The sequence below is a fragment of the Colossoma macropomum genome, unplaced genomic scaffold, assembly GCF_904425465.1.
Source record: "Colossoma macropomum unplaced genomic scaffold, Colossoma_macropomum, whole genome shotgun sequence".
Taxonomy (NCBI): Eukaryota; Metazoa; Chordata; class Actinopteri; order Characiformes; family Serrasalmidae; genus Colossoma; species Colossoma macropomum.
In genome coordinates, this window is record NW_023494804.1 from 36063196 (window position 1) to 36090279 (window position 27084).

Consider the following 27084-nt stretch of genomic DNA (forward strand, 5'->3'; position numbering starts at 1 on the left):
AAATGAAGCTCATCATGGCATCACAAAATTGAAGTCTTTAATGTATTTGAAACAGTATTAGGCTGTGCAGTCGTTTTATCACTGTGTATACATTTCAAACCATTTATTATTATACATTAAACTGCTGTCAGAATATTAATGACGTGACGACCTGACACAAAAATGGAGTCTTTAAATAGTGCATAGCAAGCTTTGATGTATTATTCATCTACAGAACAAGAAACACAGACAGGATGAGGCAAACATATGCCCTGTAGATATCTATTACTTTGAATATGATGCTGCCATTGTTCTGCGGAGACATTTGTCAGCAAAGATAATTCCGTTTGACAGGCTCACTTTGATTTGTACCATCAAATATGCAAGTCTTTTGTTTGAACTTAAAATAAGAAGTGAAAACCACAGCTGTTACTAATGCGTAAAACTGCAGCCGTCTGAGGTGATATTGTGTATATTTGTGTTTATATCGGTATGTACACGTATGCGTTTACAAGACTCGTACAGATCAGCTCAGTCATTATACCTTGAAGGCATTCTGGCATGTGTTGAATGTAATAAAGTGTCTGGACGTAATTGGACAGGTATGCAATTTTGTGTTAGCTCTGTACTCCTGCATGCTAGATATGAAATAAAAAAATGACAACGAGGTGTGGAATATCAGATTTAATTCTACACTGAGTGAGCCATATAGGGATCACATTCATTTTTGTACTCTGTCCCTCTGTATAAGGGGATGGAAGTAACAACAATAATCTTACAGAGCCCTTATAAGTTTAATGTAGTACAGAAACTTTATTAAAGTTTCAAAACGTAACATTTACTCCCCAGTCCAAATGGGCCAGATATTCAAACCAAGCTGCAAAAACAGCTCATTTTGAATTCATTTACAAAAATCTGCCTTTTCAGCCAGTTTCGCCCATACAGGCAGAAATTATAAGGAGTGTTTTAGCCTGAATTACTTTTTGAACAAGGCACAAAACAGGACAGTCTTAAATGCATAGTAATAAAAACAGACTGTTTAATTCTAAGGAATAAATAGGTTGCAAAATGGTCAGGTAAAAGGTATTATGATGGTTTTTACACATAAACCCACACAAAAGTCGTAACTGTACTTACTGCACAAAATTAGGATATGGCACCTTTGTAATTGTCATGTTCAGTACTTAGTTGCAAATCCTTGTAAATATGTATCTGAAGTCGGTGCTGTATGCACGCCACCAGGCACTTTGGGGGCTTTTTGCTTTTAGTCTTCAGTAAGTTAAATGCATGCTCAATGAAGTTCTAGTCAAGATACTTGACTTGGCCATTTAATATTCCGGTTTTTGGACCTGCTCAGCAATGCTTTCTGTTGTAATAAGAGGGGCCATCCACTTCCATTTTGGTGGTGTTTAGTTGCTTCTGAGCAGTTAAGATGCTTCTGTACACCTTTAAATTCACCCTGCTGTTGCCATTAACCATTTCTATCAGTGAGCCAGTACCGCTGGCAGACATACATATCCAAGCCATGACACTACCTCCACCATGTTTACAGATTACAAGCAGATGTTATGGATCATAAACAGATTATTTTTCTTATGACTACATCCTGGATGGTGCTCTTGGTTTGCTCGATAGTTTTTCTGTGTGAATATAAGTATTTCTGTAACATCCACTAGTGTGGTCTTCCATGATCTGTCAGTTTATTTGCTATTGCATTTTGGTTTCTTAGCAGTGTACCGAACAGTTGATTTTGAGACATCCACTGTTTCGGCACCGCCTCTAATTGATTTTTTTTCACCCTCATAATGGCCTGCTTTACTGTCGCTGAAGATCCTTAGGCCTAATGTTGACAGAGAAGAACAAGAGACTCCAGATGAAAATGTCACATCTATAATCAGCTCTAGACCTTTTGTTAGCTCTGCTGTGCATGAACTAACGACGCAGCAACAAGCAACAGACAATAAATAAATAAACAAATAAATAAACCCCACACCAGACATTAGGAAAAGAAGCATGCCAGTTACAAACGACAATAATACAGAATTCACACTCTCATTCTGTTGCACTGTGCCTTATTTACATTGTAGAATAACAAATGAATGCATGTACATAGTAACATGTGTGAGTATGTTCATCTGATCCAGTTAAAATCCCTGAAGCTGTGGACCTATCAAGAGGTGAGTCATGCTGGGTGACTACTGTCCAGCATACAGACAAGGCCACAATATCATCAATCCCCTCCACCCTGTGGATATATATTTATTTCACACTTTATTATTTTTGTCATCTAGTCAAAAAAAAAGTAGAAATATATATAAATAATGGAAGTCACCCCAAAGACCCTGAGCAGAAGAAGAGAGAGATGGGGGCGGGGGAGAGCTCAGTAGAGGAGAACTATATGGGTAGATTATAGCATTCCTGCTACAGGGATCATTTGGCCTCTGAAATGAGCTGCTAAACTCACAAACACGGCAACTGCACTGAAGTCTCATTATACCCAAACAGCTATAGACTAGATTAACACAATCAGGGCTCCATAAAACCCTGCAGTGCTATGCCTCCATCTAAATGAACCTAAACTCTAATACTAACTAATGTAATAGTGCTTTAGCACCCGAGCCTTGCAGACATGGCATCATTAAAAACAATGTTTATGCAAGTAAATTAAACACAGGCAATGATAAATTAGTAACAGTTCGTCAATTAGTATTATTAGTATTGACCTTGTTCCATACCTACCAGCTAAGCAACACTATAAAACTACAAAATAACCCATTTAATCCCCTTCTTCCCTGCACACATCAAAAATGCCCTCATGCGTTCAGCCCGACATCTCGCCGTTTGTTGGTTTTTATTGGAGAAATAAACAGAATCAGCTCTGTGGATTTAAACAAGAAACTCCCAGCTGGAGATTGTTAAGAGGGTAAACAATCATGTTTACCTGCCAAAGAGTGCATTTTGATCATATGAAGCACTATAAAACAGAGAAAAAACAACCCCTTTAGTTTCAAGGGGTGCTACTGAATAGACTTAACACTCTATGACGTGTGTTTACAAAAGAAATGATCCTATAAAGAGCCTTTCTAACAGATAAAATCTCTTAACCTAGGCCTGTTACTTCATGTCATACACACTCGCTCATAATTTTAACATCAAGGGACTCTGTTATCTCTACTTTTGACCACTTTTTGACTACTGCAGCAGGCTCATGTAACTTCAGTAATGTAATAGACAGTAAGTAAACTGGACCATCAGATAAGTGGACAGCCTTGCCCGGAAGGCAATAAGACCAATATTGCTTATTCTGCAAAGCCTAATCTCTCCTTTCGAACTAATTATTGGACCACAATATACGAGTGTGAGAGGAAAGTTTGTAGAACAGGAGAGAATATTATCTTTATCTATCTTGTGAGTCCCTACATAAATCATCGCCCTTGGAAGGCACAGAAGGATCCTCCAAACAGCCTTTATTCTCCCACTTACCAAGCAAAGAAGCACAAGACTCTGTGTAATATTACAAGTCTTAGCTTTCAGCAAAAAAAGAGTGTTATTACACTAAGCTTTTGCAGGGCTGACTGTCTTCCACATTAAACTCTTAGTTTTTGCAATTAACTTCCCATGTACTCTCTGGCACGGCAGCGTGAGGCCCAAAACCCTCTCCATGACGCTCCCCGCCTGCGGCAGGCCGCGACTCCTCACCGCCCCAATTATAACTGGTATCACAGCAGGGAATTATCTTGATGTAAAGGTGATATCCTAAAGTTGTAGGCCATTCGATCACGGCTACTCAGAAACTAAATCTCATCAGTGTCTTTCGGCAATGAGAATGTAACACAGAATAGCCTTGCCATGCTCCCTAGATTCAGATTTAGATAAGGGCTTAGCACTCGGTAAGATTGCAATCGGAAATCTCGAGCTCGAGCGGCGCTAGGCTGCAGATGCAGCGTGGGAGTTCAAACTAGACATCTGGGATTATTCAGAAAAGTGTCCGTCAGCGGAGACATGCTGTTGTGTAAGCATTATGATTCACATCTTTAAGCTGCAGAGCCTACACAGCCAGGTATGACTGACAGGCACACTGTAACAAGACAAACACTAATATTAATGCAACAGCAAATAAAGCTTCATGTTACTTCATATCATTTGAAGACAAAATAACGACTCAAAAACATTAAACACAACATGTTATGGATTTCCTTGAAATCAACATCCTGCTAAGTCTTAAAAGCTTACAAACGCAGCTAACACTGAGGTTCGGCAGCAGTTCTACAGCATCTACTCAGAGCAGAGTGTGGAACGTTTCATTTTGTCTGCTCTTGCTCGACTCCCTCCTGATCAAGATCCTCACATTTGAAGAACACGTATGGAAGAATAAAACAAATCTGTAAGCCACTGAAGTGCAAAACCGATCCTTTGGAACTGTATTATGCTAATATATGCTATGTAGGCCCTGCTGCTGTCAGCGCAGTCAAGGAGTTGAACATTTTGAACAAATATTCACAGTATCAATGAAAAATGAGACGCTTCTGCACACCAGGAAACCATTCACATTGCAGATACAGTCAGCGCCATAATTATTGCAAGTCTTGGTAAAGATGGGTGGAAAAAGGTCATGAAAAAATTGTCTTTGCAGTTAATTATCTTACACTGAAACTATGAGGGAAAAACATTAAACTGAGGTGAAGGTCAGTCTTTAATAAAAATCAATATTTTTAACAAATCCATCCATTTACTATTATTCTTATTTGCACTCCCAAGTATTCTTATAAACAAAATATAACAGAAGCATGTTGCCATTAATATTTTAAGGCCACCTCAGTGTTCATGAACTCTTAAGTGGTCATCCATGGCTTTCTGTTTCCCTAGAGCATACATATAAGGTGCTACTGAGGCCAAATTCTTTAGTCCTTCAACAATCTGGGAACGATAAGACAATATGCAAATAAAATGAGACAAAAGTGTGCTGACCTTCACAAATCAGGTAACTGCTATAAAAATAGGTACATGCCTAAATACACCCATATCTACTGTAAGGGCAGTAATTAAGAAGTTTTAAACAACCTGAGATGTAGGGAACCAGCCTAGAATAGAAAATCAATGATCTTCAGAAGATGGTAGCACTGTGGGGTCACAAGGTCCACAAAAGTACAATCAGAAGAGAAATGCAATGCCAACAACGTATTTAGAAGGCCAGAAGAAAGATTTTCTTTCATCTAGCCACCACTGTAAGCGCCTGGAGTTCACTAAATGTTACTGAAACTTGACTGGACTAGGACCGGGTTCTATGGACAGATTTTGGCAAACGCTCAAGGTGGGTTTGGTGTAAAGATGCTTATAAAGAAAACTCATGCCCAATGTTAAGTATGATAGAATATCTGTGAGGTTTTTGGAGCTGCTTTTCCTCTAAAGGCCCTGGCAACCTTGTTAGGACACATAAAATCAGACTCCAGCAAGTACCAGGAGACTTTAAATGAAGTCTAAATGGCTGCATCTGCCAAAAACTAAAACTGGGTTATTGTTCCAAATCCACATAAAAATGGTTCAATAACCAGAGAATCAAGGTTTTGACAGGGTCATCTTAGTTCCCTGACCTAAACCCCACTGAAAACCTGCTGAGGATCTGGAAAGATTCTGTATTGAGGAGTGTGATAACCAGTAATAGTGGTTATATTGATACTACCACTCCAATAGCTTTAGCAAAACAGATTTACTGATATAATTGTCAGTTTTCAACTGTGAATTGTCAACTGACTACCAAATATGACTACCAGTCATATTTCTTAAACTCAAAGATCTCAAAGAACTCTTGAATATTACCAGTTTAGCAGTTTTGTTGGTTTCTGTTAATTAGCTCTTATATTTCTTATCCTTTTCACTTAGTTTTTTTTTGTTATAAACTAATCCTACTGCTAAATGTTTATAAGGTTGACACCCTTTTACATTGCTTTTGTTGTTTTAACCATGTTGGTGTTTTGCTCGAGGTTAACAGTTCAGGCTGTATTGCCAACACCTGAATGCACCTGCAAATTTGCCAACAGAGAGTGGCAAAAGGATTTTGTCGATACAAAAAAATCTGGAACATCATGTTATTGGCCCAAAAATATATCTGCCTAGCCCTAATATGTATCAAACAGCTGTGTATAAAATTGCTCCAGTATGTCTGCAGGCATGGCTCTTTCCGATATCCTATGCATACTTTTCATTTTTGACTGCAGTATGAAAATGATTTTTTTCTCCAGTTCAACTGTGACAGTTGATCTTTATTAACGAAAGCTGTAAAAGGCCCTGCCAGACACCTGTACTGTATTTTAATAGAACCCATCAAAGCTCTTTTTCACATCTCTCCTAAAAAAAAGGCACAGTCACATCCATGTCATATTAACATTTCAATTACCAGATTCTTGTACTGACACAAAGGGAGAGAGATGGAGGCTATTGCACAATAGAAGCACATGAATCACTGCACATTAAAATGCATTTTCCCCCAGAAAAAGTGAAGCAGCACAGGGGGGCAATAGAGGAACAGGCAGGCTCAAATGGAGCCGATTTCTCTATGGCACAGGCTGATAAGCAGAATGTACCACCCAGTTTGTCTACACATACACACACAAACTCACCTCACTGAACAAAGCAACCCAATTTGTTCCCTTATTTGAATATGACGTGTAATTTGGAATATTTATTAATCTCACCATACACTATAATATCATAGATATTCTCAGACATAAAATGAAGATATATAACTTGTGCTTAATAGACAATTGAGGTGGAGCATTATATGGTGTAATTATGAAGAAGTCGTAGGTCATTTCAGAGATAAGAACACATTTTTACATTTTCTCTCACAACACAATTTCAATATTCTCAGTTCACGCATATGTATGACCCATTGTATTACCTGGGCCTCAGGTGGAACCGAACTGTAATTTTCATTAAAATATCAGAAAATGTCATATGAGATAAAAAAAAATGAAGCAGGCTGTCTCTTACCAGATGGGGAGAGCATTTTCCAGCTGATTGCAGGTTCTGGTTTGCCGCTGGCCAAGCACATCAGCGTGACATTGGCGCCTTCATTCACCACCAGGTCTTTCGAGAAGTTGACGATTTTTGGAGGAACTGGAAAAGAAAGAGAGTTATTTTGTTCAGTGTGAAACACACAAGGATGAACTGAACCAAACCAATAGAGACACCATTACTGAGCAACACTTAAAGATGTCTCTTAAAGTAGAACACAAGCATCAGTGATGACTTATTTCACTCTAGTATACATAGCTGCTGTGAGAACAGCATGAGCGTTCAGTGGTCCATTCCACAGAGCCTGGAATCTGACATTTTTCAGCAAGAAAGTCATTCATCTAACAATTCAGACAGAACGGAGATGCCTGCAGAGCACCAGAGTGAAAATCAAATGTCTAAGACATGAAATACACATCAGCATGTCAGCACCTCAAAGCCACAATCTCGCACACTGTTCCAAACCTTGGCTGAAACCAAAGCCTTTCCTTCACCTCCACTGCTGCTCGGTCTGCCCAGAGCTCGCTACAGAAATGCTTGGGTGAACAACCCGGACAAACGAGACACCAACACAGAATCTGAAGGCATGGCAGCAAGCAAGTGCACCCTAATACAGCCATTAAGTCCTTGACCTAAAAATGACTCAGAAAATAAATAAATAAAATAAATAATTAAAAAAGTGGAAGGAGGACTGCGAGCGACGCTCTGAGATGATGCAAGACTCTCTCAGCCTGCCAGTCTCTTCTGCCTCGAGCCGCCAATTATGAATTAAGTATGAATACACTTTTTCTTCTTCTTTAAATGATAATTTTTCCTACCTCCCTTTTCCCCCCCAAGTTTGTACCCCAAAGATATGTTTTCACTAATGCTGTGACAAACTGTGCCCCTGGTGTGTTTTCACCATGGCAATGAAATTAGCAGTATAGAATGGTTAATAATAACTCAGGGCTGAAATGGAAATATAGCAGCTCCTAAGTACTCATGCACACTCAACCACAGAATCTTGGTCAGCTGTGGGCCATGATGCTGACTGACAGGTCCAGTGCACACTGAAAGGCCAGAGATCACTCTGGTCTTTTCCCGGCAGCTGCAGTGACAGCAAGGCCCTTTCAAAATCATGGGAAAGTGCTGCCCATTGAGATGGTTTACACAGCAACTATGAAGTGAGCTTTCAAGGACCTATGCTTTTAAAAGCCCATAACAAAATCTCAAAAACAGAATATAACCCACCCAAAAAAATCCAGTGTATAATAGGTTTTTATTCAGCATGAGGGAAATGCAAACGAGACACATTTCAGCTGCCTGATTTATTGATTGCCTTTGCACTTTGAACACGCTTTGAAAGAGACTGCTGTGTAAGGTACAATGCAGGCATTTGTGAAGGGTCTTACAGAGCACTGTGAAGTGGACAACTCAGCGAAAATACAGATGCTTCACATACTTTATTTAGACCCCCGCTGGGGAATAATAATACCAAGCATGTGTCCATTCTCTTTTCACTGTATGGCACAGGAAATGATGACCTACTTCATGTATCATGCACTTAGGGCAGCATGCTGTGATTGGTTCAAGTGTGTTTAGAGTTTCCATGAAGCAGTTATATATTAGTTATACAATAAGTAACAATGCACTGTCATGTCTCAGTACTGCATTATTACTTTCATCACTTTCACACGTTGCATGTGAGAAACTGCTGAACAGAACTACTTTAGGCTTAAGATTCATGAAAACTTCAACAAAGATTCATCAAAACTCCATAACCGTATCACAAAAAAGCTCAAAATGCACTTATTTTAGCATTTCATTAGCTCTTATTATTGTATCTTTTCTTTAGTTGCTTTTCTGTTTTTATTTTTTTCACTTTAGTTATCTTATGGTACTCTACCATATTCTACTATCTTACTGCTTTATTTTTACATCTCAATATACTATACTAATACACAAAAGTCAGAGATCACTTAACATTTATTTACATTCCAGACTAAACAGCCATTCAGTGCAAGTCTTTTCATTTTTCAGCATCAGGAAAAAACAGAAAACAAATATTAAAAATGACACATAATCCCCAACAAATAAATATAATATCAGTGTTTTCAGTATCGTGTCTGTGTGCACTGTTTGCCTTTATTATAGCCTCTATTCTTCCCAGGAGACTCTGCGTGGGGATTTTGCACATCTCCAGATTTAAGTCTTAGAAGTTGGATGCATTTTCTTCTTCTCACATTCCAAGTAATCCCAAACACATTCGGTAGTGTTGAGGTCTGGACTCTGGCATGGTCAGTCCATTGTTCTGAGAACATCAGCAGCTTCTTTGTTTGATTCGCAAATTTTCTTCTGTTTTGTCTATTTCCTTGTCTCAGTAATGGCTGCTTGACAGCTACGCATCTTTTCAGATCTATAATGTTGAGTCTTCTCACAGGATGGACAGAGACAGCTTTAGGTACTGTCTATCTGATAATGAATCTCATGATTTTTCACTTATTTTCATTTCCCTTTCCCCTTCCTTACACAAGTCTTTCATCAAATCTCCTCAGAAATATTTTTTTTTATTTTTTTTCATTTCTAAGGAAAATTAAATAACTTTACATTTCTTTTAAAATGTGTTCTATTTACTTCAGATTTGTTCTAGGTATTCTTGTTCTGTGTTTGTACTTGCACATACTGTAGGCACTCTGAGCTTCATACAAAATGTCAAAGCTAAAAAAAATATATATATATATATATTATTATTATTACATCAAGGAAACCTAGGAAATTATTATTATTAATAATATATATTTTTAATAAAAGTTGGCTTTTGCCTTTGGCAGAAGAATGATTGTGTTCTTTTGGGTGGTTGACCACAGCCCCATCACTCGATGTCTTCTTCTCTATTAAACTATGGCAAATATTATGCAGGCATTCAACGAGTGTTAAAGGCCAATTCACTTTAGTCTACTGTTCTCTGAGAGAACTCTGCATTCATACCCCCTTGATGGCTGGCAAGTGTACTGGACAGAGGGATGAAGATCCTTTGGAGGCCATTAACCAAATCCCACACTGGAAATGAAAATGTGAAGTGAGATGGAATCACTTTTGTTGAATATTAATTCTTGGAATGCGTTAGGCTGTGAATATTTATTATCGGTATTCTTACTTTAGAGGTGAAAAAGTGAGATTTCTTCTTTGAATTGCAAGATGCTTGTAAGGGAACACGTTGCTTTTCCCCATTAAAGTAATTATCAAAGTGATTCAGCCAGTAAATGTGATAGGGAGAAGACCTCGTTCAGAAGTGATGAAAATATAGAATAATAAAAATGTCACTAACCCACTATTTGCCGCTGTTGAATTTAGATGTTATTATGACATATGCATGGTGTCAAGTGGCTTGATTTGCATTTCAAAGCTGAAATCTTAACAAAGGTTGCCATCGCTGTCTGAGAGGGTATCAGCACAGTGTAATACTACTGTTTTATCCTGTTTCAGCCTCCTCCAGAGACAGACAACAATAAATAATTCATCTAATGTCAGCTTAATTCCACTTCCCAAGTGTAAGAGTGAGAGGTTTGAGGTGAGAGAGCAGTATTTGGCAGCGTTTTGCAACTGTTTTGTTTGCAGCCGTGGTTTATGGACTTACTCATTCAGCGATGGGACAGCCATTAAATCTAAACTAAATCTAAACTTTCCTTCTTTTCAACTCATAATCCTAAATTGAAAAATATATTCAGTGCACTTTGTGACACAACAGTCTAAGATGGTTCTTTAAGCCCATGAAAGTAAATAATACCTTCAAAATCTCAAAGCAGTAATCTCTCCAAGGCTTTTTTTACTTTAGTTCCAAAGCATTTAAAGAAAGAAATATTTTCAAGGCATGAATAAAGTAAGGGAAACAGTGAAGTGTTAAGATCATTTTGACTGCTGCAGTGTTTACTGACTGCTACCTGTTCTATTGAATTGCACTAAAATACACCGATCAGGCATAACATTATATCTTTGTTTCTACGCTCATTGTCCATTTTATCAGCTCCACTTACTATATAGGGGCACTTTGTAGTTCTACAGTTACAGACTGTAGTCCATCTGTTTCTCTGCTTACTTTGTTAGCCCCCTTTTACCCTGTTCTTCAGTGGTCAGGACCCCCATGGACCCTTGCAGAGCAGGTACTATTTGGGTGGTGGATCATTCTCAGCACTGCAGTAACACTGACGTGTTGGTGGCGTGTTGTGCTGGTACGAGTGGATCAGACACAGCAGTGCTGCTGGAGTTTTTAAACACTGTGTCCACTCACTGTCCACTCTATTAGACACTCCCACCTTGTCAGTCCACCTTGTAGATGTAAAGTCAGAGACGATAGCTCATCTTCTGCTGCACAGTTTGTGTTGGTCATCCTCTAGTCCTTCATCAGTGGTCACAGGACGCTGCCCACAGGACGCTGCCCACAGGACGCTGCCCACAGGACGCTGCCCACAGGACGCTGTTGACTGGATATTTTTGGTTGGTGGACTATTCTCAGTCCAGCAGTGACACTGAGGTGTTTAAAAACTCTAGCAGCACTGCTGTGTCTGATCCACTCAGACCAGCACAACACACACTAACACACCACCAGTCAGTGTTACTGCAGTGCTGAGAATGATCCACCACCGAAACAGTACCTGCTCTGTGGAGGTCCATGGGGGTCCTGACCACTAAAGAACACGGTAAAATGGGGGCTAACAAAGTATGCAGAGAAACAGATGGACTACAGTCTGTAACTGTAGAACTACAAAGTGCACCTATATAGTAAGTGGAGCTGATAAAATGGACAATGAGCGTAGAAACAAGAATGTGGTCATAATGTTATGCCTGATCAGTGTATATGCAACAATGCTTTACAGAAAAGATTTGTACTGTTTCGTTTGACAAATGACGATATCAATAATCAATCTAGAATATACTTAAAGAATTTATAGTAATGAAGCTAATGATAATGATGGGAGAACCTGGCAGAACTGGACCATTGCCTGTATGTATGGCAAGTCACAGCAACAGATTCGACCACAACCTTTATGAGTTTTGTGGCAAAGCAATCTCCTTGTATCTTTGCGAAGCATTTTTCAGATACGGCTAGCTGGAATACAAGCCAAAACCATTTCCAAAGCCAATAAAGTGCTTATTGTGAGTGACTCTGCCTTTTATTGCACAGTCTGTCACGCAGTCAATAGAGAGATGTGGCTGGAGTCTGTGTGTGTGTGTGTGTGGGTGTGTGTGTGTGCGTTTACCTCCATGTGGGGGAAACCACGTTAAATTGGCCTTTAACAGAATAGTACCATCCCTTCACTTCTGATGACGGATTTTATCTCTTCTAAGAGAGCGTAAGCCAATGGGAAGTCCTATTAAATTGAAATCATTCCTCATATTTCAGTTCAGTTTTGTGTTGCTGGGCAATAACAACAACTCATCGGCTTGTGAACACAGATTTTCCCTAATGAAAAACAGCCTTATGAATGATCCCTGGTTTTACCATATTATTAAGTTGGGGCCTTTGTTGCAGCCCATGGCCGGGGACAAAGAAGAAGAGAAAATGTGGTACAACAATTTAACTTCAGAGGATAATAGAGATGACAGAAAAATAAATATAATAGAACATAGTATTGTGATATTGTTGGTACACAGAGGCTCAAGTACTGATATTTTATTATTTAATTATCTTTATTATTTAAATACTTTCAATGTGCATTATTATTATTTTTATTACTATTATTAACCACTAACAGCATATCAAAATCCAAGTACAGGTGTAAATCAGGCACATTAAAATCAAGGGATGTGCATCCATTAGTATCCATAAGAGTTAATGAACAAATCTGGTTAACCTCAAGAAAAAAAAAAAAAAGGGAGTGTCAGGGCCAAAATTAACATATGGCTGAAGGCTTACTGTTTTAGTTAATAGCTAAGAGGCAAAAAAAAAGTAGCACAGAAATTTAGAAATCTGATAATAGACAAAATGTTTCCTTATTCCAAAAAAAGCTGATTTGTTGTTAATTGGTAGTTTTTGTGTTGGATGAGTCACGAGGCTGCCTCTTCAGATGGGCTTAAACTATATAGCCCACTGGTGCAATGCTCAATGCTGATGAGGACTTAAATTAGCTATTTTCTCCTCAGTGGAAGATGTCCCAACATGCTCGTTTTTCAGAAATATATTTCCACTGTTTCTGGACCTAGTTAACGTCAAATAGAGTAGTAAGCCTAGCAATAAAACAGTGTTATCTCTGCCTTCTCAATCATGTTCTTAACAATGCGTCCTTGGCAAAGTGCCCAAGTTAAGGCACTTGTGTTTCGAAGTAGAACTTTACATACTAACAAACACGAGCGGAACAGTCCTGTAGCCTGTAAATTCTCTCCAGCTTACTGTGATGAAATGGAACAAAAACCCAAATGGTACTTTCAGTATTCAAATACTGGCACCTCGAATGGTTAACAGAGTATTTGCGTACTCAGGCACATCTCTACCAAAATCTAAGTATAGGTGTGAACAATGTACATCTTGGGAGGTGGCCAAGAATGCATCTGACCACACGTGTTGATGCATCCTCAAAAGCAATGAAGCGCTGTCTTAATCAACTGTGGCATCATAGCTGACGTAAGCAGCTGTGTAGCTTATTTTCTTGTCTTCTTTGTTTAGAAGTTGCGTTTGCAATTAATGCTATCTAAATGTTTGTAGAAATCCTTATAGTTACATAAACGTGGCCTTCAGGACAAGTTTGACACAAACACTGCGAGAGACGCATCAACTGACGTAGCAAATGCGAGTCGTACTCTTCTTCCAGTTACAAAATCTGATCACACTGAATGTCGCTGGAGAGTCTTTGGGCAAGACTCCCAGCATTAAATGTATTAAATCACTCCGGACAGGATTTTCTGCTAAATATGTAAATGTAAGATGTAATGCGCTGATGCTTTATCTCCTTTAGAATTCTGTTTTGCTTCATTGAAATATATTAAAGTGAGATTTACAAAGTGTAAATTTTAATGACTGCAAGCTTTACTAAAATACACCGTTTTTGGAGGCATAATTTGCAGTCAAAAGCAATAGATTACAATTTAATGCAATGTGTTATTGCAATAATTATACATTACAAATCTACAAAAAAAAAATACAGCAGAATTGTGTAATGATTCTGATATTGTGACAGTATTGTATCTCAGGTTCCCTAATTATTCATTAAGAAGAACCTTGTTATGGGAATCCGAAGACAGGATAACCAATTTATTTGTGCTTATCACACAGTTAAAGGCATATATTTTTTTAAAGAAAAAACATTTAATGATCTGAACACAAAAGGGTGCATTTTTCTTCATGTCCCTGACCTGCAAAAAGAGAATGTTCTCTGAGAAATATAAAACGTGATGTGATAAAATAAAATACATGTTGTACTGCTAATTAATGAAAAAAAGAACATCTTAAAGGTAGTTTTATAGTGCAGTTCAAAAATGTAGTGCAGAGGTCACCAACCATGGCAGGCGTGAGGCCAATTTTGCATTCACTAACTTATTTACTTATTTTTTCTGAATTGCCGGCACGCCAATTTTTAATTAGGCCGATAATTTGCTGAGAAAATTGACTTCACACTTTTTCCTCTCGATTTTAATGTTAAGCTGATATGCGCTCTCCCTTTTACAATAATTAGATGAATTGCCTTGAAGAGCTGATATAAAAATAGGGAGTGGAAAAAAAAGGACATATTTATTAAGCGGTGACACCGGAGTCAATGAACCTGCTTGCACAAGGCTGAGTTATCAGGGTGCTTAACAGAGAAAACATACTGTATAAAGAAAAATGAAATTTGGTGAATGAACGAACAGAACAATAGTTATTTGTTATTGGTGTATTTTAAATGGCAATCACAGCTCCATATGAGTGTTTCTATGGGTGATTTGATGAATGAAGATATGATGAATGTAACCATTTCACACTATTGATTCACCAGTGCATTTTAATATACAGTGTAGCAATATAATATCATATATTACTAGCATTTTTATCCTCACTGTACAGCCATAACATAGCCCACGCAATCTACGTTGCAGTTATGGTAAAGCAAGTCATCAAACTTCACCCGACGCCTTTTAGTCTGTAAATTTTGCTTCCATGTGTTCTTTGCAGTTCTATTTATTGCTAGAGTCAGGAGTTTAGTGTTCCCCTAGCTTTAACACACCTGACTGTATTCCTTTGATAATTATCAAGCCTTCATTTGTTGAATCAGGTTTATTAGAGCAGGAAAATCACTAAATTGTGCCACTGTGTGACCCTCCAGGACTTCATCCTTGGCTTAGTTTCTTGTTAGTGTTTAGGTAGTTAAGTTGCTGATTTATTGAACAGATTTATTTGAGGTTCTTTGAACCACAATTACCACACACCTTAGCAAACAGCGACGGTAACTAATAACCTTGTTCCACACAGCTGCACCGGTTTCCAATTAGTCTACAAGGACCCAGCGACTCTTTTCACAGCAGCCATTACTCTCGACTTCTAGGTGATAGTATCTCCTGGACTCCAGAAGCGCGAAACCGAACTAACACCAGCAGGGAAGACTGTTCTAAAAACAGGTCTGCGCTTCCAATGAATCACATCTCTGCACAGCTGTGACAGTTGTGACATCGATGCATACAGCTGTCATTCAAACATTTCCTGCCAGTAGACTTGCAGCATACCATATTGTCCAACTTCAACCTATCCAAACTGCACTGCACTGGATCCAGATCAACTCTTGCTGGCTAGAGTGGAGATGTAAGGCCTACCTGGCACGTTAAGCCATAAGGTCCCTTCCATATTATACAATGTAAGAATCACAGCATCTTAGCATTCATCTGGAGGAGAATTCAGTACAGTGACTGTCAATTCAAACAGAGTGATAGATCCACACCTGAATGCCACTGAAATGCTAGGACGGTGCATGCACTGCAGGCGTACAGTGTCACATAGTTATTAAAAAATGATGACAGTGTTTCAAACCTATGAAGGCATTACATATCTGCTTCACTACTAAATCTATCTAATATAAAATAAACCAAAGAAAAATGCCAAATAAATAAACTGCGAGCAAAATTTTCACACTCAAAAACTAAATTAGTGAGATTTTGAGTTCTCTTAATAAATGCTAATCCATAAAATCTAACAACAATTGGAAAAAATGGAAAACAGGGCTAAGATAATTGAGTAGTGCTAGCTGTATACGACACCTGTTATCCGAACGACCACGCCACCACTTGGGTGAAAACAAACCAGTCAGAGTGCCGACTGCAAATAGTGGCACCATGCCTAAAAGCTGCTGCATCGCATTTAGTACATCTAACAACAAAAAACACCAGATTACGATTTTCTTCACATTGCCAGAGAGCAAAAGACAGCATAAGCTGAGACTGGTGGCTTCACGCCATCTGCAGACAGAATGAAAATGGAAAACTGTGGAACCCAGCTAGACAATATGTGTACGTCTATGGCAAACACTTCATCACAGATAAATGAATGAGGTAAACGTTAATGATGTTAAAGTCAACAAGTGACATTGAAAGTCAAGGTAGTGAATGTTGATGCTGCATTAAAAAGGCAGTACACAGAGCATAACGAAAAGCAAAGGAAATTTAATGTTAGCGTGTAACAAAAAGGTTAAGTTAGCTAACAGCTAGCTCTCTAGCACTGGCTGCAGCCAGCTGGCTTCTCCCCTGGTTTGCTGAAACACAGGTACAGCTTCACCACCTGTTCCCTGAAGACCACCTGCTCCCTTAAGTGATTTTTATGTCATAATTATTGTGATAATAAGAGTGTCTAAATGGTGCATTTATGCCTGTGATACGAAAACTATGGGGAATTTAATCGTAAACACAACACCTCTGGTCACTGGGTAGCGTCATTCGTCCACTTTGATGGAGGCAGACTGAAAGGATAATTTTCAAAGACCTTATAATTTGTATTTACTGCCAGTCAAATTAGAGGGGCTGCTTTTCCCCCAAAAAATTAGGGGGTAAAAGCCTGAGAAGTACTGCTCTCATCTACAGCTTTGGACACCACATCCTAAAATATCCTTAAATACAGTATAGCTACAAATATGTGGACTCCTGACTAACATCTACATGAGTTTGTTGGACATCCCATATCAAAACAGGCATCCCAAACCCTGAAAAAGAGCCCCAGACCATTATACTACTATCCTCCACCACTGAACTACTGTTGGCACTATGCATTCGGGTAGGTAGCATTTCCTGGCATCCGCCAATCCCAGACTCCATCAATCTGACTGATTGAAGCATGATTGATCACTCCAGAGGACTCAATTCCACTTCTCAAGAGTCCAGTGGTGGCATGGTTTACACCACTCCAGCAGATGCTTAGCATTGCGCATAGTGATCTTAGGCTTGTGTGCAGCTGCTCGGCCACGGAGATCCATTTCATGAAGTTCCCGATGCAAAGCTTATGTGCTGATGCTTCCAGAGGCATTTTGGTACTTTATAGTAAGCAATGCAAGAGAGTATAGGCACGTTTTTACATGCTACACGTCTCATAAGGTTTGTGCTTTCCCACACAGTACTGCAGACAATCTGTCCTCAAAAGGGACGACTCCAGAATTAAAGTGTGTGTTTAATACCCTCTTCCAATCACTGTGTGCTAACTTAAGGGATGAGTTTGCGAAATGCATCGTCTCCAATTTATCACCTGGAAATTAACCAGAAGGAGAACAGCACACTGTTACCATGATTGATATGTAGAAGAAAAACAGCGAAGCTAGGCTCTTCAGGCCTTAGCACAAACCAATAATTGATTTGTTTTCATAACGTGCCTGCTCATTACACTCGCTATAATTAGCATCACTTAAAAAGGAAGGAAATGATACAGAAGTGGCTTTGCATGAGACACTGAGTCACATTTTTATGCTATTCATTGCCCAGTATTAGCACGTTTCCAATTTCTGTGTTGCTGTGCAGCATAACCCAATTAAATATCCACATTACGAACACACACAAGTCTGTAATATCTGATGCAGCTGCAGCAATATTGTTTTCATCCAGTGGAAATGTCAGATGATTTGACATGCAAATGATGACCTCTTTCACGAGTTGATTACCATACACAGGCTTTAATCAGGCCATGAGTATTTACTTCATCTGCATTCTGTCACAAAACATTCACTCTTTTCAATGCTTTTCCTCCCAAAAGAAAAAGCGAGAAAAAGACATCATCAAAAACATCCTGCAACAACTGCACAGCTCAGTGAATTGTGCGGGGGTGGGGGTGGAGGTGTTGTGGCAGATGTCCCATGATTCCTAGTGAGGGAGGATAAAGGCTTCCCTTGCCACGGTTCGGACTCTAATCCTGCCCTCTAGGTGACTTACATTCACAAGTTAAAGACAAAAACAGATGGGCTCCATAACAAGCCCTTAGGAAACGGTTCTGAATAACTGATCCGAGGCTTTCAGGGAATGATATTTAAAAACAAACAGTGCATATGGTAGTTATTCATTGTGAGTCCACTCCTCTGTTTGAGCGTGGATTTAACAAACTGTTAGTTTACAGAGCAAAAAACAATGTTAGCAGAGTGGCCCAAATCCTTTTTTATGCTTTCTGATGATTGTGGATGTTACCCTCTTAAGCTCATTATATTAATATACAGGGTGATTCAAAAAGATTCATCTGATTTCAAAATGATTTATTTCACTTGTAAATCATTACAGAACAATGCAGTAAACTGTAAATGGTTTAAGTAAGCATAAAGTTTATTTCGTGATTTTATAAGTTCTCACTATGAATATCCTCCAGCTGTCTGGACAACATCAACGCTACAGTCAAATTCATCCCATACTCGATTGAGCGGGTGTCACTGCACTCACGGCTCTTTCAGTGTGATTTTGGAGACCCAGTGTTGTGGAACCAACGACGAACGCTCTGAGCTGTTGGAGGTTCACTGCAGACAAAAATCACGTTGCACAGTTATGACGGATTCACTCTTATTTAAGAGGAGAATGCAAAACACTTTCTGCTCAGGGGTCTCCATCTCCTCGCAGACTGAAGGGAGCCATCTTCCGGCGACGGTCAGAAACTCTGTGACCCCCTCTTTCAATTGGATTGTGATTGGTTCCTAGGCACCTCATGGCTGTAAAAAAATGGCGCTTTGAAATCGGATGAATCTTTTTGAATCACCCTGTATTTTATATGAAAGCTTACTACTCAGAAATTACACAATAGCAATGTGAAATGTTTGCGTTATTCCTTAAATCCTTTATAAAAGATTCTAGCAGGTAAATGAATGTTACTGTATTAATGTCACAAGTGCTGTCTTTGACTTAATGGTCATTATCTATGCAATGTTAAAAAAAAATAAAATACATCATGACTGACATCATTCATTTATAAAATACAGCCAGAATTCTGTAAAATCTTCAGCACCTGATTGCACTCCATCAAGTACGCTGCTAACAATGATAAACAAGAATCAAAGTCAATGAATATAATTTTGATTGTGCATCCTCAGCCAGCTAACAACACATCAAAAGTTAACATAGTTGCAGAGCTCTGGTTTTTATTTTTGATGACTTAATTGGTTTTATATCATTATTTCAGTCATGCTAAGGTACCCAAAGTGGTGGCTAAAGTGCTGCCAGGCCACTGCGGTGCTATCCTCGGTAGTTGCTAGTTTTTAACTATGCTATCTGAAGTAGTTGCTAAAGTATTGCTTGGACATTGCCATGCTATCCCATGTAAATGCTAAGGTAATTACTAGACCATCGCTGTGGCATCCCAGGTGGTTGTCAAGGTGTTGCTACGAAGTTGCTATGGAGTTCCAGTTCTTTCTCTGTGTTTTTGGCCTCCCATGAACACGAAAACAGTGTTTTCAGTAACTGAAAATGAAGGTTTTAGAAAAAGCTCTCCAGGTTGGAGATTAAAAAAAAAATAAAATCTTTTCAGTGTTTTCGTGTGGCCAGCCAAACACACTGTTACTTTGCACATGGTTATTGTTTTTCTTTACTGAGCATGCAGGTCAGTGATTGAAACGTCAGTGGACAACTGAGTTGTTTCTGTGTTAAATTTGGGGGTGATCATATGTTTAAAATTCAATTTAGCTTTACTTTTTCATTAAACTTTTGCATGGAGGATTTTTAAGCAGGATGTCAGCTTGACTGGAAGTATAAAACATATCTCAATGATTCTAAAGACATGTGGCTTAACACTGACATTAATCAAAGTCGGATTTGGAAAAAAAAAATCCTAACTCCATAATTTAAATGAAGTGAGAAGCTAGATAAATTCTCTCTGCCTGACCAGGACAGTGTGGATGTTTTGCCAAGAGAAATTTTCACACATTCTTGTCAAGTTTCCAGAGTGTTCCGAACTATATACCAGATGAGAATTCGAGTTTCTGGGCCAGAGATCTGTCACTTTTAATGCCGACACCTTTCTACCTTGTCTCAACAGGAATGCAGACAAAACAGCGTCCTAAGCGCTCCCCTGTTGCTGTGCAAATCCGCAATATAATGGGTTTTAATATGACAACAAAAGTGAAAAGGTCAGAGAGGGAATAAAGCTAAAATGTGGTTACAGCTGACCTTCTTGAGTTCTTTCCTACAAACTAGATGCAGCAAACTTTGTTTATAGCTTTAGGCTATTTCTGGTTAATATACATCTTGGTGTCTGTACTCCTGGCACAAAGCATCCCATTAAACACCCATGGATTTCTCTGGCTCACATCTTTTGAGGTAGGAATGCCTGCTTTATGGGATGAGTTGGGATGTAGAACGAACTGACTACAAAACGCTGCTCAAGATATCTGGATGTGATTAGGCTATAAAAACACAAAACAACAAATTCTCCCTTACAAGTTTGCATGTAGCCCCTTTTCTTTAAAAGACTGAAACAAGACAGTAGTTGGTGAAAAAATGGGACACGACATTTAAATGAAGGGAAAGAGCCAAATACACACTCATTTGATTGGCTATAGTTTGGACTGCTTAACGACATTCAGATGAAAAAGCTGAGTGAGTGCAAATGAGTGCATTTATTCACCACAGATCTGAGATAGCAGGCTAGCTAATCAGTTTAGCTAGATATATACTGTCATAAATCCACACAAAGTTCATATAAAACACTGAATGAACTTGCCGACTTGTCAGTCCTGAATGTTCACCTATCCAAGGTATTTCACTCGCAATGGAACTTCAACTTGAACCAATATGTTAGCAATGCAATATGAACTTGGCTGTTGGGGCACAACTTTGGTTTTGTGAAATCATTTTTTAAAATATTTAAGTTGGAATAATCATATTTTTATACAAGCACCATACGGATCTCTGCTACTTTAAGTGTGTTTCTAGCATTTCATGTACAACTGACAGAAAATGCAATGTTAGAATTTACCCCATGGGTGGGTTTAATCATAACAGACAGAGGGTCAGCTGTGACACTTGCTAGAAAAGTCTGATGAATTAGTGCAAACAAAAATAAATCAATATAATTCTATGTGTAAGAAACAAACAGATTTTCCTACCATACTGCAGTATATTCTATCGATCTATGAGACAGACAGCTCAAGACACACACTTCCAATTATATATGAACACTGACATGAGTCTGTGTGTCAAACAGTGACAAATTCATTTTTTGTCCAGTGTAGGACAACAAATAAAAACATCACATATCAGTAAAATATGGAACATTGTTTCTGAATAACTAACTTTACCAACTGTTAACGTCAGTTGTATTAATACACTTACTTAAAACCAAAATACTGACATCACAAAGATACTAAAAGTAGAAGAAAATCCTTGTTTTCAGATATTTTCTCTTTTTCATGTTAAAATCTATGTAAACATGGAACAAAAAGACAATCACTTTGTATTTCTTTGTTTACTAAAGGTGGCTTGGTTGTAATGCTGTGTAACAACTAATCCCACAAAACGGAGGCTGTATTTAAGCCGAGTAAGCACTTGCTGTGAGCTTGTCACATGCTTCAAAACATTGCTACGTTATAGGCAACAAGACAGTGATTAAAGTAATATAAAGTAGGATTTTGTGATTTACATAAACAGCAAATTAACTGAAAATTAAAAAATAAATAAATAAATAAATAAATAAAAAATAAAATAAATCCCTGGTGATGCTACAGCCGTCCGTAGCCGGGAGTCCAAGAGAGCACAATTGGCCTCGCTTTCTCTGGGTGGGTAGGATGGCCCCTCCTTCTCCCCCCATCACCCAATGCGATGCTAGTCAGCGCAGGCGTCTGTTAGCTGATGTAACAGATCTGGCGGTTGGCGCTTTCCTCCGAGCGCGTTCGGCTGTCCAGTGACGTTGCGTGAGCGGCAGTTCGAAAAGAAGCGGTGGCTGGCTTCACAGGTCTCGGAGGAAGCCTGTGTTAGCCTTCGCCCTCCTAGCGTTGATAGCATCGTGTGATTGGGGGAGTCCTAACTAGCAGGTGGAATTGGAGACGATTAAATTGGGGAGAAAATCGGGTAAAAATTAAAAAAATAAAAAAAATAAAAAAAAAATAAATAAATAAATAAAATAAAATAAAATAAACTTAGTTACATGACCTGAAAACACTCTTTGGCACAGCTTTTAAAAAGCTGAATATTTGCAGGGGACCATGGCTAGGAAAAGTGATCCAACATAATATAAAAAGTCAGTGTTAAACTGTGCCCCACGTTAGGCTCTTCTTAGCACTGCCCTACATCAGCTAAACTGACTATGACTTCAGAAATGAGTGCTGTCGGCGCTGCACTGTCCTGTTTACTGCGCCTAATGTGTGTTTTAGTTATTGTATTGTTTCTAGTTTAATGTTTTGCACACTTACGTCTGCATGTTTGCACTTTGTCTGTACTGTCTTATTTTGTCCATCTTGCACCATGTTGGTCCTGGAGGAACGTAATTTCGCTCCACTGTGTACTTGTACATAGATGGAACCACAATAAAAGCCTCTTGACTTGACATCGTTAAACAAAGGTTTTAAAAAATTTCAAACTTAAAATTCCTTACACCGTGTAATGCCGGTCAGCAAAATTGCAGATTCGTCTCCTTATCTGATATAATTTTACAGCACATCTGAACAGTCTCTTGGCCTCTTTGGGGTGTCCAATGCAAAAAATGATGTATAAATGTGCAGAAGGATTACAAAGCATCTGTTACCAGTTTTATCAAAAACTGGAATATTTTGACTAAACTCAATATCTAACCGTCTAAACGTCTGTTTCACCTCAGCAAATTACAGCCATCCACGGCTGTTACAGTGAAATGGAGAGCAGCAAGTAGAGGCCACTGCGGGGTCTAGAGGGTTAACTGATGCACAGACGGACATTTCAGTTTATTTTTTAAACTCGTAAAAAGTTGAAAAAACATTTTGACTCTGAGAGCCAGATGTATGTGCAAATGCAGGTGCAGCCTTAAATAAGCTGTGATGCAGTCATAACAACTGCTCACAATGCGTCTGACATTACATTTGCTTTACTAAGACTGAACAGAGGACCACAGAAGTCAAAAGGTGCAGCAACGTAGCGGAGCCATCCACAAGACTAAGACAAATAAGAAAATCAAAGGTCAGTGATGACAAGCAGTGTTAAAAAATAAAGTTTTTTCTATCAAAACATCTACAGAGAGTAATTCTACTTTAGATCAAAAGTGAATAAGTAAAGTTCAGCATGTCTTCAAAGCTTGTGTCTCCGTCTAGACGCTATGACTGTTTCTCTTGCTGAAGAACAACATTCCCAACATGCTTTTGAGACACTAACTAATTCATGACTGGTTTAAAAGGTGAGGAGGAAAATCCAAAATCGAAGTAACACTGGCTGCTGCTAGCTGCTCAAACTTAAGTAAATCGGGTGAAATATGCCATCAGCCACACTCTCAATATATTCCCATTATTCCTGTGTGATCCTCCCACGTGAATTCAGCGGTTTTCCATGCTCATTGCTTATGAACAGCACATTGCACCAGTTTCATACATAACACATGGGCAGAATGCATTCAATTTGCACCTAAGACTGGTGCAATAGGCTTAGTACATTGAGTCCTGAGTGTTGAGTGCCTCTAACGAGCTTTGAAAATTAGACTTAATGTAGGGCTTTCTGTAAAAAATAATCCATAAAAAGTAACAAAAACAAAAAAGAACAACAATCTGACTATGAGATATTATATATTTGCACATTAGTGAGTGTCAGAAGTGGAGACCCATCTGTTAATGCACAGAAGAGATACATGTTGCAGGGTATCATGTTAAAGATGTTGCTATGGTTACAACATCCTGGATTGCAATCCACGTGATTTTCAATTCTAATTGGCGAACATAAATATTCGACTTATAACCCATGAATGTGAACATTAGACAGATGGTGCATGGCACAGTCTGAATTCAAGCCAAGCCACAGGCCAGTGGCAACACCCGGTAAGCATTTAAGATTTTGTGGCAATGCCCAGTAAGTTTAAAACTTCAAACGTCACTCTTTATCAACCTGCAGAGTAGCTCTGTACTGAGCAATTTACGGCAATGATAAGAGTCCTCACGAGGCCAAGAAGGAAGTTAAAGAAATAGGTTTTCTTACATGGATAAGGCCTTAAAGGGGAATTCCAGAGATTTGTCAAAATTTCCACATATCTAAATGATTAATATGTAAGCAAAGTCATCCAGAGTGGTTTGATATGAAATGCTGTTTTATACAATCCTGCCACATCAAATTTGTTTTACAGTGGTTGAGAAAGGAACCTAGATATGTTGCCTGATGCCTCACACATTATTTTATGACAGTTTTGAGGAGGTTTTGACCTAAAATATATCTTTAAAATACATTCGTGACAAAGAGATACAGGGTGTTGTAAGGCAAATTAGTCCACAAAGAAAACTTTTTTTTTTTAGAATTACCAATTCATCATCATCTATTTACATGTTTAAAAAAAATGTAAAAATCAGAAAATGTGAAGGTTCACTGGTGATTTTGGATAGTAAATAAAACGGTGGCTATATTTACACTGTAAACATTGTGACCCCTGGTTCCTATCACCACCACTGTAAAGAAAAGTCGATAAGCTTCTCTCCCATGCCCTATTTTACAAAACACTCCAAATGACTTTGTTTACATCTCAACAATTTCACTACATAAAAATTTTGAAAACCGGTGGAATTCACATTTAACTCTTTAAAGCCGAAGTAATCAGCAACTTTTTTTGCTGTTTAATGTACTCTTCTTCCTTAATAGCATCATTTCTCAGTACTGTTGCTGCATTTATTTGATAAGAAAAGAATATATCAAAAATTTTCACTGTATATTTCAACACTGTCACAAACCACCTTTTAGAAAAAGAAAACTCACAAATAGGAAACTACTTTACACACCGGCACGTTTTATCTGTGCTCTAATTAAACACAATTAGTGCTTACTGATCCGTATGAATGAACTTGCACATTCCTTCAAAAAAAAAAAAATGACAACACATCCAACAACTCCTTCTGAATGTGTGCACACACTTGCACAGAAATCGACAGTGCATCCAACAATAGACAGCATGGTACCTCCTTTATATAATCACAGACAACACAGCAGCTCACAGAAAGCGTCAGTTCCACACTGCTGATACGTTTTACTGTGCCCAACATGAACATGCACGCACTGCAGCTGCTCTGGGGCAACGAGTTAACAAGGACTAAGCCAAAATCTCTGAAAGTATTGATAACAAGTATGTATAGATGGGTTACATAGGCTGCAAAGTTGAGCTCAACATCCAACAGCAAATTAAAGCAATCCACACATAAAACAGTGCAAGTGCAGGGAGACTGGCGGAGGATGTCACAGAAGCCAGCAGCCTTGAGGCAATTCAAGTTCTCCCTCATAAATGCAGATGACAGTAGCAGCTCAGAAAAAGCTGTGTGAAGATTAGGATGCATTGGATCTATTTCTCCTTGACCTTGTTCCACATCAACAAGTGCCTATTGGAGAATATGGCTGCGTAACCCATTGGGTGCACAGGACCTTTTGGAGCTCGCTTGTTTGGACTGCTGCGAATTAGTTTTGGCATAAATACGGCACGCCTCTGCAGACATGATCTTAGCCCTGTTCACTCCCACGTTTACACAACCCACTGGAGTATGTGAAAGATGCATGCCAGCTTGGATTTTCAGCTTTAATTAGAATACATCTTCTAAAACCCCATCATTTTCCATTTATGTCACCTGCTCTGTTCAGATCTGTCATATTCACGAAGGTTTTTTTTTTCAAGCTTTTGCAATTTCTGTGCTTCAGAGAGAGAGATAGAGAGAGAGAGAGAGAGAGAGAGAGAGAGAGAGAGAGAGAGAGAGAGAGAGAGAGAGAGACATGCATTAACAAACACAGACATATGTTAGGATTAAATGTCTCTGTCAGTTCAAAGACGAAAGTCAGGTAAATCCTGAAATCATGCTGGTTCATCACCCAAAAAACTCCTGCACATTTTTTCATTTCCTCCACTTTTGTCAGCCGTCTTGCATATGCTTTCTGTAATAAGCTGGCAACGTAGAGGCAATTCTTTCTTTCACCTCCAGCTTTGACGAGCAGTAACGACAAAAAAACGAATATATCTTCATAATAAACAGCCACAGTCATGTTAATGCATCCAGAAACTCATAGAACAACTACAGCTTTCAACAAAGACCATTATCCACAACAGGTTCTGTCTTCAAGCAAAATCTCTCTTCTTCTGGCATTACTTAGCACATTAATGACCAGCATCTACCTGCGGCACTGCACTGCCCTTTACTTTTCTCCAGCCCAGTGATAGAAGGATGTCAGAGGCCAATGCCGTGAATGCCCTGTGAAGTACATTATTAAAATGCATGTTCTTTAACCCTCAGAAGTTGTCTGGTGATGAAAAAATGCAATGGATTATATGCACTGAAGGAAGTAGAGAAATTTTGTGAAAGGAGGGGATTCTGAACTTTCAACTGATACTACATTTGTGTTTGTAAGTAGAAGAGGCGATATTTTATTATGATTTGAATTTGATGAAAAAGTATGGAGTGACAAACAAAAACAGACAAAAACAAGACATTCTTTTTGCCATGTTTGTCATTCTGCTGCCACTGAAACAAAAAAAACCTGCAAGTGCAAAATCTCTCAAAATGTAAATCT

General features: G+C 38.7%; 1 protein-coding gene across 4 annotated transcripts in view; it reads right to left on the reverse strand.

Moving 5' to 3' along the window:
* The window catches only part of ntm (neurotrimin), a 405658-nt gene that overhangs the window by 19807 nt on the left and 358767 nt on the right, over positions 1-27084 (reverse strand). For all 4 annotated transcript variants that reach the window (XM_036594355.1, XM_036594354.1, XM_036594353.1 and 1 more), the window contains one exon: positions 6970-7095. In XM_036594355.1, the coding sequence (XP_036450248.1) occupies positions 6970-7095 (126 nt within the window). The remainder of the gene's footprint in view (positions 1-6969; positions 7096-27084) is intronic.